Here is a 14,759-nt window from a genome sequence, read left to right as displayed (position 1 = left end):
GACACCATCCCTACGGTCTAGCATGATGGTAGCAGCATCATGCTGTGAGGATTTTTTTCACCGGCAGGGACTGGGAGACTAGTCAGGTTTGAGGAAAAGATGAACGGAGCAAAATGCAGAGAGAACCTTGATGAAAACCTTATCCAGAGCTCTCAGGACCTCAGACTGGGGTGAAGGTTCACCTTCCAACAGAACAACAACCTTAAGCTCACAGCCAAGACGACGCAAGAGTGGCATCAGGACAAGTCTTTGAATGTCTTTGAGCGGCCCAGCCAGAGCTCGGACTTGAACCCGATCGAACATCTCTGGAAAGACCTGAAAAAACCTGTGTAGCGACGCTCCCCATCCAACCTGGCAGAGCTTGAGAGGATCTGCAGAGAAGAATGGAAGAAACTCCCCAAATACAGGTGTGCCAAGATTGTAGCGTCATACCCAAGAAGACTTGAGGCTGTAATCGCCCCTAAAGGTGCATTAACAAAGTACTGAGTAAAGGGTTTTAATACTTATGTACGTGTGATATTTTTATAGATTTACCAAAATGTCTAAAAGCCTATTTTTGCTTTGTCATTATGGGATATTGTGTGCAGATTGATGAGGGAAAAAACACAATTCAATTAATTGTTGAATAAGGCTGTAACGTAACAAAATGGGGGAAAAGTCAAGGGGTCTGAATACTTTCCAAATGCACTTTAGGTCTTTGTTTATTTATTTTTTTATTCCATGTATTTCTTCATTTATTCATGAGATGTACTGCTTTTGAATTGTCAGTGCATCGGACTCAGACCACAAGTCTGTTCTTAGTATTGTTGTTGCCAGCCTGACAACAGAGGAACAACATGTGAATAGACATTCTGAAGGCCCATAAATAGAACACCACTCCTCAGTGCTTATACTGGAATATAAATCATTCATCCCAGGCTAAAAACACAGCTGTGTCCTTGAACATTCAGATGAAGAAACAACATCTGTATACTGTGTACCTCCTATTTCACCTCCTGTTGATTCTTCATACAATAATTAGGTATAATAAAGGTATGTCATGGGGATTGCCATGGAAAATATTATGTAAGACAACCTCCATACATTATTATTATGAATTATTGAATGTACAGTTTTACTGTGTTCTCAGAATATTATCAAAATACTATATTCTCATTCTCGGGGGTATTATCAGATTAATAGATGGAAGGATAGGCATAGGATAGAAAGGAAAATCAGGAAAACTAATATTTTGAATTGTGAACGCAACACAGACAATTCATATAGTCCTCAGCCAGGCAATCCAAACCCTATTGTAAAATGTCTAGGTGTATACTGAGGTATTTATTATTAACCTTCACCCTGTTTTCCCTCTGCTCTAGATGTTCATCCAGACCACCACCCTGACGGTGTCCATGAGCCTGAGTGCCACGGTGTCCCTGGGCATGTTGTACATCCCTAAGGTCTACGTCATCATCTTCCAACCGGAGCAGAACGTGCAGAAACGCAAGCGCAGCTCCAAGGCTGTGGCTTCCACAGTGACCTCACAACTCTCCCAGAAAGACGACAAGAAGAACGGAGAGTCCAAAAGTAGTGCCATAGTGCCTGACCGATCACAGTGAGTAAAGCAGCGGCGGTATCCACTGATCCCTCACCTGTGCTACTGTATGTATTCACAATGATATAGAAACAGATTAGTGTTCATTTTTCACTAAAACAATTGGTAATTGTCTCTCTCTTCAATCACTTTAGATAATCCAGCAGGAAACCAGAGATGAATACAACACCTGGCACCTAACAGATGACAGCTTATAATGGTCTCTCTTGGCAAAGCACTCCCTCACATGTGAGAGGGGGCTCCCGAGTGGCGCAGCGGTCTAAGGCATCACTACAGACCCTGATTCGATTCCAGGCTGTATCACAACTGGCTGTGATTGGGAGTCCCATAGGGCGGCGCACAATTGGCCCAGCGTCGTTAGGGTTTGGCCGGGGTAGGCCGTCATTGTAAATAAGAATTTGTCCTTAACTGACTTGCCTAGTTAAATAAAGGTTAAATAAAACAATTAAATAAATGACAGCTGTCCACAATGAACACTGTGGACAGCTTTGCTAGATTTCAGGACAAAGTCTTCTTTTACATTAGGATATGTCTAAGTGACCATGGCAATTAATTAGTTCTCTTTGATTTCTCTCCTCAGGACAATTAGTTGGATCAATAGTTAATAAAATGTTAAACCTTTTCCTGACTGGAGGACCTAAAGTAGGATCCTTTGAGAACAAGCTTTGTTGTTTACTTGATTTATCAGCACCGCATGGGTTGTGAGTTTGTGTGTACATTATACGAATGTTTCCACAGTACTGTTTGTATGGGTGTCACAACTTTGACGCGTTGTTATTTTTTACTGATTACACTGGAAGGAACTTGCTTTTCTATGCACCACTTTATCATGGAATAACTAGTGTAGGGTTCTTGAATGACATAGTGGTAAAGAGAAACAACTGTAGGAAATTCTGATTACTGACATCAATACTGCCAGATCTCATGTAAGGTACCATTTTAACATGTTCTGTTATGCTTTGGTTTAGTTTGCTGTTAATTGCTTTAGCAGTAATAACTTATATATACAATGCTACTTTCTAAATTGGAAACCAGTGGTTCTGAACAGGATATTGTGTTCTGAGACAATTGTTAGAATCACAACAACGTATGGCATTTCTGTAGATTAAGAACAATCTCTTTATAGTGCTGCTGGTGTTGCGATTATGAGAACAGTTAATGGTAACACTTGAGTTCACTGAGAATATCGCTGGTTTTAGCATCAATGATCACTTGTGTTCTTCAATATTGTGCCATTAAATCACTGTTTTGTGTTCTCAAAATGTATGTAATGTTACAAGTTTCCCTTAAAATAAAATCACTACAATATCATTTAAATTATGTAAACGTATTTGAAAATGAATACTGTGGCACTGTAATGGTCCACAAAATGACGATAGCCCAGTTCAGGTCACACTCCAAGCAGTCCTAGATCGCATAACGCATGCGTGTAGCATTCACTCTGTGCCGAGCGGTATTGCGTTCTGATTTTGTCAGAACACAATGCAGTGGAGGCAGCACAGTTTCCATTAAGTTATTTGCAGTAAGATTATTTTTTGGCTTGGCTGGGACTATGCTCAAGTTTTCAGGAATCTAATTTTTTTAAATTAATTTTTACTTAAAATACTGTGAAAACGAAAATATAGATAAAACCCAATAATTCCACCTTCATACTATTGTACTTCTGTAACTGTAGCCATTGTGAGGCTGCCATCATGCTTACACTGCCCCCTGCTGGAGATTTATTAAAAGTGTACAGTAAAACAGCAAAGTGCTGGCTAAGAAACTTAACCATTCTGTAGCATGGAGTGGACTGTAGGGCACATTACTGGACCATGCTGTGGAGAGGGCATCTCTGCTACAGTATCATAGTGAGATGCATAGTGTGTAGACTTAAAAAATAAAACATTAACACACCCCACTCAACAATTAAGGAAACTATAGTTTATTATTTCACAAACATAAGAGATCTTACGCAATAATCACAAGTAAAAGTATGTATCTAAAATAAATAGCACTAAAAACAAGAGGATGATGTTCTGGGGAAGTGGAAAACAAATATTCAATACAGTGCTGTATTACAATATTCAGACAGTGTTAGTAAAACAAATGTTCAAGTGCGAAAGAGAGGTTTTTTGTAATGTGCAACAGTCAAATGGCTGACATTTCACAGATGCTCATAATGCAGGAAAGTTCCCAGAATAACTCTGTACCGCACACTTAATTACAATTAGATGAAACATCTCAAAACAAGATTACTACACACAGACAGAGTTTCATGATGAGACAAAAGAAGTCTCAATACACCAAAACAAATATTCTACACCAAACCATCTGCTGTTCCCATTCATGCCCAAAGCTTGGAGCAAGCCCTCAAGTAAGAAGCGCAAACCAAAGTAGACCATAGTCCTTTTACTTGACCGGTAAACCTATTCAGGTTGCTCCTCTCTCTATTGTTCCAGACCGGCTGGCCCCTACTGTCAGAGGTGCATCTGACACGTCTGTATTAATCGGATGGACAGGTCATAGGTCACTCCAGAAAACTGTCCAGAGTAAGACAGGTGGGGATCTTGGGAGGAGCTGGTCGGGAAACCTTTTTTCTCTTTGCCTTCATCGTAAGCGGGCGAATATCTGACAAAGGAGACTGGTGTGGGTGGCTGAGTTAAGGAAAATGGCATTCCATAACAAATGGCATTTCCCTGTTCCTCCCTGATTGTTTCCTATGAGATTAGTTAAAGCAATGTATAACATACATTTATCAATAGACATCATAGAGGATATAATTCAGTCACAATATGTACTTCAACACCCACTTCAATGAGAAATACCAGTCAGGAAACCTGAATTGTACGGTTTAAGAAAATGGATACAGGTTGGAAGAATTTGGTTCTCCCTCCAAGTCCATCATAACCACTTCTGACCTGGAATATGAGATAGCCATACATTTTGTCATATCATTGACAGGAACAAGACAGGAAAGCAAGGACATTTGTGGGTCATGTTTTGGAAGTCATTAGGTGGAATGCACTGTACTTCACTGTAATTGATGGTGTGAAAATGTGGAACAGGCTCATAGTAAGAAAAACACCAGAACAATCATACAGTAACTGCAGTGTTGTGAGGGAAAGAGAATAGAGTCAGGTTACTTACAGCTCCCAGTTTACTCCTCTGGGGGTCCAGCATGCTGCCAAAGGTCTTCTTCCTGAACAGAATGGAATTACGGAAGAATGTACCCATTGGCGCTGCCTCCTCTCTGGCCTGGGAGAATTCATAAACACAGAAGATTATGGCATGCCATGCACACTAAAGTACAACACGTCTAGCTTTAAATGTATCCAGAGCAATGTGGTCAACACAAAGTCAGTACATATGGTGCATGTGTTAGGTGAACCCTTGGAAGTGGTAAAATACCTTGCTTCCCAACGAGGCGCTGTCACGGTGTTTGGTTGGCGAGGACGACAACCTGAGAAAGAAAGAACATAAGATAAATATGATCAATACTTCAGAAACGTTTAACAAATAAGTGTCAGGAGCATATGTCCCTCGTCAATGACACACTGTAGAGGGAGACTCACGTGGCTGGATCCAGACGCATCTTTTTGGATGGGACCTGTGACGCCCTCTTATCCACCAGGTCAGGTGTGGTGATGTCAAAGGTCATGTTAAGGTCAATGTCCTCACTGTTGGCAGGCTGGTGGAGACGGGGCTGTTGCAGCTCCACTGGGGCAGGGCTGAAAGACAAGGGGGAAAGACCCCAATTAGTGACTAACACCAGATCTAGCAAGAAGGTATCTATATAATAAGTAGCATTCGCTGTGTAGAAAATCAATTGGTCAAGTGACAAACCTCTCAAAGACTAGTCGGCTCAAGGCTTCGTTAGTGCGGGTTGGTGTGCTCAGGGTCTTTTGAAGAATCTCTACTTTTTTCTTCAGACTCTAACAGTGTTAAAAACACAAAGTAGTGGAATAGTAAACTCAGTATTTTTATTACCCAAATATAACATAGCTTTGCAAATTGTATAGTGCTCATAATTTCTAGAATTGAGGGCTCCTTACAGTGATCTCTTTGTCTGCGTTGGTCAAGTCATTTTGGACAGCTTTCAGGTCATCATTGGTCCTGTTCATCTCCATTGTGGCTTTCTGCAACTACAGAGACATGAGAAACTGTGTCAGTCTCAGATTGGAAGTAGGTGAGACATCCCACATTATCACAGAACAATTCAATTAATGTGTTTAAAAAAAAAAAATAATGTATACATGTATTACCTTGTTGTTTGAAGCAAATACCTCCCTTTTGAGCTTTTCAGACATTTCATTTGAATATCGGAGGCTCCCTTTTAGGTTTTCATACTCTCTGCAAATGATAATAGGAATTACTTGGTAAATATCCTGGAAACACTTATCTCCCTCACTAGCTTTAAGCACCAGCTGTCAGAGCAGCTCACAGATCACTGCACCTGTACATAGCCCATCTATAATTTAGCCCAAACTACTACCTCTTCCCCTACTGTATTTATTTATTTTATTTATTTTGCTCCTTTGCACCATATTATTTATATTTTATCTTTGAACTTTCTTCAAACTACAAATCTACCATTCCAGTGTTTTTCTTGCTATACTTTATTTACTTTGCCACCATGGCATTTTTTTGCCTTTACCTCCCTTATCTCACATCATTTGCTCACATTGTATATAGTCTTATAATTGTATATAGTCTTTTTAATTTTTTTTAAATTATTTTTTCTTCTACTGCATCATTGATTGTATGTTGTTTTACTCCATGTGTAACTCTGTGTTTTTGTATGTTGTCGAACTGCTTTGCTTTATCTTGGCCAGGTCGCAATTGTAAATGAGAACTTGTTCTCAACTTGCCTACCTGGTTAAATAAAGGTGAAATAAATAAATAAATAAATAAAATCCTTACAAAACACTGTTGCCCTGACAATGTAAATTGAGTATGCAAAACATTAAGAACACCCGCTCTTTCCATGACAGACTGACCAGGTGAAAGCTATGATCCCTTATTGATACCACTTAAATCAGTGTAGATGAAGGGGAGGAGACAGGTTAAAGAAGGGTTTTTAAGCCTTGAGACAACTACGGCATGGATTGTGTATGTGCGCCATTCAGAGGGTGACTGGGCAAGACAAAACATTTAAGTGCCTTTGAACGGGGTATGGTAGCAGGTGCCAGACGCAAGAACTGCAATGCTGCTGGGTTTTTCATGCTCAACAGTTTCCTGTGTGTATGAAGAATGGTCCACCCCCCAAAGGACATCCAGCTAACTTGACACAACTATGGGAAGCATTGGAGTCAACATGGGCCAGCATCCCTGTGGAACGCTTGACAGCTTCTAGAGTCCATTCCCTGATGAATTGAGGCTGTTCTGAGGGCAAGGGAGGGGTGCAACTTGATATTAGGAAAGCGTTCCTAATGTTTGCTATACTCAGTGTATAGTGTAAAAGTTTGACATTCCTTACTTCTTGAGAGAGATGCAGAAGATGGAGAGCTGCTCCACGGCAGCCTGGCCAACACCCATGTCACTGATCATGGATTCCACCTCAGCCCTCTGACCCTGTAACACCACATCCAGACTGGGAAGGACAAGGACACACACACACACACAAGTAAAATATACAAGCCAGCACAGTATGGTTTGGGTTGGCACAAAAGTCAGAAAATGATTATTGTGTGAGTCTGTGGGCTACCTCTCATATGTTTTCATTTTGGTCCTGAGTCGTCGGGCCTCCTCCTTAGCAGCCTGAGTCTCACTCTGCTGGTTCTCCAGGTATTTCATCTGTTTCTGAAAGTTCCAAAACCCTCAAAATGTTAGAGACATGTCAGGTAGAAAGGAGCATGTAAATACATTTGGCTTTACGTTTGACAACTTAACGTCCTACCCTGAGAACTGAGCAGAGCATCTCTTTCTCGCCAATCTCCTTCCTAACACTGTCCAGGTCTTTCTTCTGCCTGTCCACAGTCTCCTTCAAGCCCTCTAGCATCTTCAGTCTGTCCCTCCAGTCTCTCTCTGAGGATAGAAATACAAGTCAATGTTTCAGCTATCCAAATGCCAAAAATAGTTACACCATCATAATGACACGTGGTCTATCAAAGCAAGCATCAGTTGTGTTCACTGGCCTCTTACCTTTGGTACTTAAAACAGCTTTCATTCTATCGAGCTCGTTCTGCAGAAGAAAAAAATTAAACACTGAATAAGCGACATCATACAATAATATCCCCAATTCACATGCAATGACAATGTTCTATTTAATGTAGCCACAACGTGAGTCAAGATGGTAGTCCTCCAGGTGTAGGCCTACCTGCAAACACTCTGGATCTGCAGAGGATCCCTCTCCTTCACCACCAATGTCAAAGAACAACTTGTTGATAATGTGTCTGGTGCTAACCTGAGGGGAGAGTCCAGACAAAGATAAACATGTAGAAAAAGTATTTGTAGGGTTATTTTGAGATGAATGGGATTGATGTAATGTGTGCAGAATGAAACACCAGTGTTCAGAAAGGGGTCAGCAGTATAGCAAGTTAGTCCTACCTGTTTTCTACATTGTGGACATGTCTTGTTGGGGGCAGTCTGAAACCACTGAAGAAGACTGTAAGCAGAGGAAGGAGTGAAAAGTTACACACAACTGACATTCAACAATAGCTAGACTACTACATTTGGCTAGGGCCACAAGTACTGGCTAGTCATACTATTTCCTTAATGTAGAGACTGATTCCTCTGACAGTCATTGGTAACTCACCATTCATAGTGGAAGGTGTGCCCACAGTGGATGGCAGCCACATCTCTTGAGTGATCGAAGAAATCTGAACAGATGGTACAGTAGGCACGAATAGGCATTTTTGAAGAAAACCCTGTCAAGAAAAAAGCAAGTTATCATGTGTGTTCAACATAGTCATGTTTGCTGGTTCTAATGTTGATATCAGCTACCTGTAGTTAAGTTGCTAGCTAGCTAGCTAGCTAGCTTTGTTATTATTGCCAAGTTATCTAACCAATAGTTAGCAACCTAGCTAGCCGGCTAGCTCGCGTTAGCCAACTAGATAGCTGTTAACCCTCATTGTCACCTACGATACAGCAGGTTGCGTTGCATACATTCGCCCGTATTTACCTTAAAGCTATTGAGTATTTGTTACATTAATCCGTATATTATTCATTGCAGTTAGAATAATTATCGAAACCGGTTTACACCCAGCTAGCAACACAACACTCGCGCGGCGCAGTTCGAACGTGAAAGTCCCCGCCCCTTGCGTGTACGTAATCATCAAAATGGTACGTTCAGATATCTTCCTGTCTGCTCTCTCTGTCTGACTTCTGCCGTGGAAGAGATTACTCTGAGATAAACCCTGAAATAGTGTTAACCCCAACACAAATAGCGAGCTAGGCCCGCAGAAAATATGAACGGATCTGTGGCAATCAAGGCCATGCAAACCCTCGTGAAGTGAAAATATAAGCATTCGGGAACGTATCCAATACGAGCGAAAATGTGGAGAAAATACTTAATTCCACAAGATTCAATGATAGCGAAACAACTGGGGCGTATTCATTACGCCGATTCTGTTGCAAAACGTTTCTTAAACTGAACGAAACGGGGAGGGACATACCCGAATTTGTCGAATAATAAACTCGTTTCTGTTGCAAAACGAAACTGTACTAACGATTGCAACCCTGTACCTTCTCTCTCAGAACATGATGTGCTAGCCAGCCCAAGCGAGTGGGTTCATAACTAACTCAAGATAGACCACGGCCTGTCGTTTCCAAAAGCGAGTGGGTTCATAACTAACTCAAGATAGACCACGGCCTGTCGTTTCCAATGTGAACAAATGAGTAATAGTGGGCCTCTAGTGGCCAAAAGGCTGAATTAGCATTGGCACCGCAGCGCCATTGAGCGCTTCCACCATTTTAATGTAGTCAACAGTGTGGGACTTCCAACTTCATTGGCTGATCCCTCCTGGTGACCCTGTTGGAGTCATGTCCAACCGGGTCATCAGGAGGGATCAGCCAATCGTGAAGAAGAAAATGAAAAATTGTAATGACCCGGCTGGGTCATAAAGGAAAAAGAGACGGACTCTAGGTGTACAGGTCAGAACACAGGTTTATTCCTAAACTGGGCTATTGTTCAGGCCACAGCCCATGCCGCTAAATGCCGAACGTACACAATTATACCATGTCGAGTTAAGGGTCACTCCCATAGGAACAGATCAAGGCCCCGAACAGAAAGAAAGAAGATGAGACAGTAATCCCTATTTATGCATTTCCAAATCCCGCGGGATTACCCATCATACCCCCCCCAACCTTTCCCTCTGTCCTGACATATTTAACCCCTGCTAGTAGCCATGAGAACCATAACACACCCACAAACACAGAACACAATACCGGGTCGTTACAGTATTACTTAAAATGGAGATAGGCTCAATGGCACTGCTCATGCTGTCACATACACCATAATGGCACAGGTATAATGATGAGGCCTCTTTCCATCGCAATGACCATAGCGATTGACTGAAGAGTGTTGTACCAGTCCCTTTTATCTTTATCATGATAGCAACATAGTCACACAGAAAAACTGTCAGTGTATCATACTCAAAACTTTGAGGCAGGATGCACAACGACACGATTGCTCACACAGAAACTCACTGTTTTGTAAGCAGATGTTGACCTTCACCCCCTCTGTGATGTTGACAGACTCGGTATCTACTATCTTGTGTTTCAGGTGGTTGTCCAGGTAGTTACTTAGGTAGCAGTGATGGCTAGAGACGTCCACAACAGGGGTGTGCCATGGGAGATCCAACAGAATGGCACCCTGGCACCAATGGACGTCTCTGCAACGAGAGGACTGAAAGCCCCACCACAGGCCTGGTGGAGGGCACAGAACCAGGTGGGCAAGACAACTCTAATGGTGGCATTGTGCTCCAGCAAGCAATGTCCACTTGTAGTCTACCTACTGTAGATGTCATGTTACTACAGAACAGTTCCCTTCTCGGGAATACAAAATCCAGTGGTTGTCCTGAACAATGAAAATGAATAGTTCTCTAATTGAAATATGTGGCCACTTGAACATAGGCTAAATTGGCTGCTTCAATCATTTCCTCCAATGAAAACAGGAATTAGAATAATTATTTGGATATTGGATATTTCCTTATTGGAAATCGTTTAGAATAAATACTGTACAAGCCACATTCGCTATTGATTACGCTAACGGCTCTCGCTGTGTCATAATTTCCCAAGAGAGACAGCAGCAGTGAAAGAACTGTTGCATCCATAGTCGCGTGAGTAATGGAGCAAACCGAGCAGCTGCATCCCAACTTTCAATTTGAATTTTTTATTTTTTTTTACCAGAAAATCATAATCCATTGGGTCTTTTGTAATTTTATATTATGAGTAATGTTTTGAGAAAGTGTGTATTAAAATGGATAATTAACAGATTGCATTTTGCACCCCGTCGCCTCAAGATGAATGGTTTTGACCACTGGAAAGTTTTGCTTTGTCGCACGCGCCACGATTTTAGTTCAGTGCAATTAGAAAGCACTAGTTGCGCTGCTGGTGTATAAAATGAAAAGGCACCAGCAATATATATATATTTTTTAAATCTATTTTGTTGTGCTGTTGTTACATTTGTGTCGTTGTTTCATCATTTGAGCAGCGTGCATCATGAGCTAATTCATTGTATAATTTCACTTTGCCTGTAGCTGTGTATTCGCGTAAATGCGGCAAATGAAAAAGCACAGGATAATTTATACCTCGTTAAAACAAACTGCGCTGCTTGACTTGGTAATTAATATAGAAAATATGTATGCTACTGAGACAAGTTCATTTAAAAAATGTTCATGGTGACTAACATTGCTTCAAACAAAAGTGCCAAAAAAAGTTAATGTTGGGGGAAAAACAGAATGGTCAATTAATGTGCTTGCTGAGAATACACGTTATTCCTCATACTTTTCATAATTATTCTTTTCCTACACGATTTTTTATGAACTACAGTATGTAGCTAACTCAATGTGGTTGTTGTTGAAAATGACAAAATACAAATAATTGATAGTAGCCTAGTCCTGTAACTGCAGGCTACAGATTCAAATGTAAACCCCATATATTTTGTCTCATTTTAAAAAGGCAAGATTCTCAAGGCAGGCTAACAGTAGAATAATTTTGGTTCAAATCAAAACGCAATTACATTATGCATGCAGTGCTGTTTTTTGTTTCAATTTATCAAATTAGGCCTACACAATAACAAAAAATGCAGGCTGTTTGTAGCTCGTGATTTCTGTTTTAGGAACTAACCTTTATTAAATAAATGGTTGGAAACCCAGGCTGCCCTAGCCCAAACATGTCCCATATTATCGGAGTAACATTTTATAATTTATATTGCAGGTTCAGGGCCGCAATTTATGGATATACAGAACCAGTCAAAAGTTTGGACACACCTACTCATTCAAGGGTTTTTCTTTATTTTTTACTATTTTCTACATTGTAGAATAGTAGTGAAGACATCAACACTATGCAATAACACATATGGAATCATGTAGTAACCAAAAAAGTGTTAAACAAATCAAAATTATATTTGAGATTCTTTAAAGTAGCCACCCTTTGCCTTGATGACAGCTTTGCACACTCTTGGTATTCTCTAAACCAGCTTCATGAGGTAGTCACCTGGAATGCATTTCAATTAACAGGTGTGCCTTGTTAAAAGTTAATTTGTGGAATTTCTTTCCTCAATGCGTTTGAGCCAATCAGTTGTGTTGTGACAAGGTAAGGGTGGTATACAGAAGATAGCCATATTATGGCAAGAACAGCTCAAATAAGCAAAGAGAAATGACAGGCCATCATTACTTTAAGACATGAAGGTCAGTCAATACGGAAAATTTAAAGAACTTTGAAAGTTTCTTCAAGTGCAGTCGCAAAAACCATCATGCATTATGATGAAACTGGCTCTCATGAGGACCGCTACAGGAAAGGAAGACCCAGAGTTACCTCTGCTGCAGAGGATAAGTTCATTAGAGTTACCACCCTTAGAAATTGCAGCCCAAATAAATGCTTCAGAGTTCAAGTAACAGACACATCTTAACATCAACTGTTCAGTGGAGACTGTGTGAATCAGGCCTTCATGGTCAAATTACTGCAAAGAAACCACTACTAAAGGACACCAATAATAAGAAGAGACTTGCTTGGGCCCAGAAACACGAGCAATGAACATTGGACCGGTGGAAATCTGTCCTTTGATCTGATGAGTCCAAATTTGAGATTTTTGATTCCAACCGCTGTGTCTTTGTGAGACGCAGAGAAGGTGAACAGATGTTCTCTGCATGTGTGGTTCACACTGTGAAGCATGGAGGGGGAGGTGTGATGGTGTGGGTGTGTTTTGCTGGTGACACTGTCTGTGATTTATTTAGAATTCAAGGCACACTTAACCAGCATGGCTACCACAGCATTCTGCAGCGATACGCCATCCCATCTGGTTTGCGCGTAGTGGGACTATCATTTGTTTTTCAACAGGAAAATGACCCAACACACCTCCAGGCTGTGTAAGGGCTATTTGACCAAGAAGGAGAGTGAAGGAGTGCCGCATCAGATGACCTGGCCTCCACAATCACCCAACCTCAATCCAATTGAGATTGTTTGGGATGATTTTGACCACGGAGTGAAGGAAAAGCAGCCAACATGTGCTCAGCATATGTGGAACTCCAAGACTGCGATGCTTGCAATCAGAAAGGTTAAAGAAGTCCTCCCGGTCGGCGGACACCAGGATGAGGCGAAGGTCAGAGGCCGGCTCCAGGTAAGAGATGTGGGTGTGGAAGAAGCCAGCAGTGTTGAACTTAGGGTGACAGATGGGCGTCCTGCCTTCAAGACTGTTGGAAAAGCATTCCAGGTGAAGCTGGTTGAGAGAATGCCAAGAGTGTGCAAAGCTGTCATCAAGGCAAAGGGTGGCTACTTTGAAGACTCTCAAATATGACATTTTTGAGAGTCTTCAACCAAATGCTTTTTTGGTTACCACATGATTCCATGTGTTATTTCATTGTAGAAAACAGTAAAAATAAATAAAAACCCTGGAATGAGTAAGGGTGTCCAAAGTTTTGATTGGTACTGTATATATAGCTGCACAAAAAATGCTCATTTGATACTGATAAATTAATAATTTGTTTGCAATATTGTTTTTATGTGAACATGATCAATGACCAAATTTAATTTGCAAGACTCCACAGTTTGTATTTTCAAGTTGACAGTTCTTGTTCAAAGCCCTTCCAGATAACACTGTCATATTGAGAAAGAAAATAGTTAAAATATAAATCAAAGTTCACATTTGTAATTGTAGTACATTATTTTGATCGCATTATTTGTGACAAAAATATGAAAACTCAATGTGCAATTTAACCACTCTAATTATTACCTCAATTACCTTTTTTATTTAACACTTTTTTTTCTCTTAACTTCTTAAAGCATTGTGGGTTAAGGGCTTGTAAGTTAGCAATTCACTGTAAGCTCTACACCTGTTGTATTCGGCACATGTGACAAATAACATTTGATTTGATTCTTCTTGACCTACCAAGTGCAAAATTCTAATTCAAATCCTTATTGGCTAAGACAATATTATTCCTCCCATTTTTTATTTAATTTCCTCATTGTTATGTGTTATTCTGGTCACATTCTTAACAGTTTGGCCTGTCAACCGAGCACTGTGGGTGGGATTGTCAGAGGAGGAGCAGAATATTTGTGAGAGTCACTGAGTTGGTAGGGTTTTAAACCTGTCAATCAATCACTATGGGTGGGATTTTCAGGGAAAGGGGGGGATGTTTGTGAGTCACAGGGTTCGTAGGGTTTCAGACCTGTCAATTCATTATTAGGGGTGGGATTTTCAGGGAAAGGGTGGGATGTTTGTGAGTCACAGGGTTCGTAGGGTTTCAGACCTGTCAATTCATTATTAGGGGTGGGATTTTCAGGGAAAGGGTGGGATGTTTGTGAGTCACAGGGTTCGTAGGGTTTCAGACCTGTCAATTCATTATTAGGGGTGGGATTTTCAGGGAAAGGGTGGGATGTTTGTGAGTCACAGGGTTCGTAGGGTTTCAGACCTGTCAATTCATTATTAGGGGTGGGATTTTCAGGGAAAGGGTGGGATGTTTGTGAGTCACAGGGTTCGTAGGGTTTCAGACCTGTCAATTCATTATTAGGGGTGGGATTT

At 40.9% G+C, this 14,759-nt stretch overlaps 2 protein-coding genes across 5 annotated transcripts in view; one reads left to right on the top strand and one right to left on the bottom strand.

Annotated features, from left to right (window-relative positions):
• LOC106582870 (metabotropic glutamate receptor 6) overlaps positions 1–1,601 on the top strand; it is a 36,520-nt gene extending 34,919 nt beyond the window's left edge. The window contains exon 11 of the mRNA XM_014166437.3: positions 1,362–1,601. Within this exon, the coding sequence (XP_014021912.1) occupies positions 1,362–1,601 (240 nt within the window). The remainder of the gene's footprint in view (positions 1–1,361) is intronic.
• A 1,904-nt stretch (positions 1,602–3,505) lies between these two features.
• On the bottom strand, positions 3,506–9,802 carry traip (TRAF-interacting protein). 4 transcript variants are annotated; one of them, XM_045705352.2, is made up of 16 exons: positions 9,745–9,802; positions 8,334–8,445; positions 8,126–8,183; positions 7,896–7,982; positions 7,721–7,760; positions 7,476–7,603; positions 7,284–7,378; positions 7,056–7,169; positions 5,842–5,929; positions 5,632–5,721; positions 5,423–5,511; positions 5,152–5,307; positions 4,988–5,039; positions 4,727–4,834; positions 4,447–4,497; positions 3,506–4,220 (listed from the first exon to the last, which is right to left on the bottom strand). In XM_045705352.2, exons 2-16 carry the CDS (start codon positions 8,429–8,431, stop codon positions 4,107–4,109), a joined length of 1,368 nt encoding a protein of 455 aa, XP_045561308.1. In that variant the 5' UTR covers positions 8,432–8,445; positions 9,745–9,802; the 3' UTR covers positions 3,506–4,106. The 4 variants fall into 4 exon arrangements, with proteins under 4 accessions (XP_045561308.1, XP_045561307.1, XP_045561305.1 ...); XM_045705351.2 differs by lacking the exon at positions 9,745–9,802 and adding an exon at positions 9,193–9,500; XM_045705349.2 differs by lacking the exon at positions 9,745–9,802 and adding an exon at positions 9,263–9,500.
• Positions 9,803–14,759: the final 4,957 nt, after the last annotated feature.

This window comes from Salmo salar, chromosome 22, assembly GCF_965601325.2.
Source record: "Salmo salar chromosome 22, fSalSal1, whole genome shotgun sequence".
Lineage (NCBI taxonomy): Eukaryota > Metazoa > Chordata > Actinopteri > Salmoniformes > Salmonidae > Salmo > Salmo salar.
This window is presented reverse-complemented; position numbering and strand designations above follow the sequence as displayed.

Bases quoted from the DNA above. Each gene is read 5' to 3' on its own strand.
- traip (XM_045705352.2), bottom strand. From the start codon at position 8,431: ATGCCTATTCGTGCCTACTGTACCATCTGTTCAGATTTCTTCGATCAC. The intron at 5,512-5,631 runs GTAAGGAGCCCT...TAACACTGTTAG, and splicing joins ACGCAGACAAAGAGATCACT to AGTCTGAAGAAAAAAGTAGA. The intron at 5,040-5,151 runs GTGAGTCTCCCT...TTTCTTTCTCAG, and splicing joins ATGCGTCTGGATCCAGCCAC to GTTGTCGTCCTCGCCAACCA.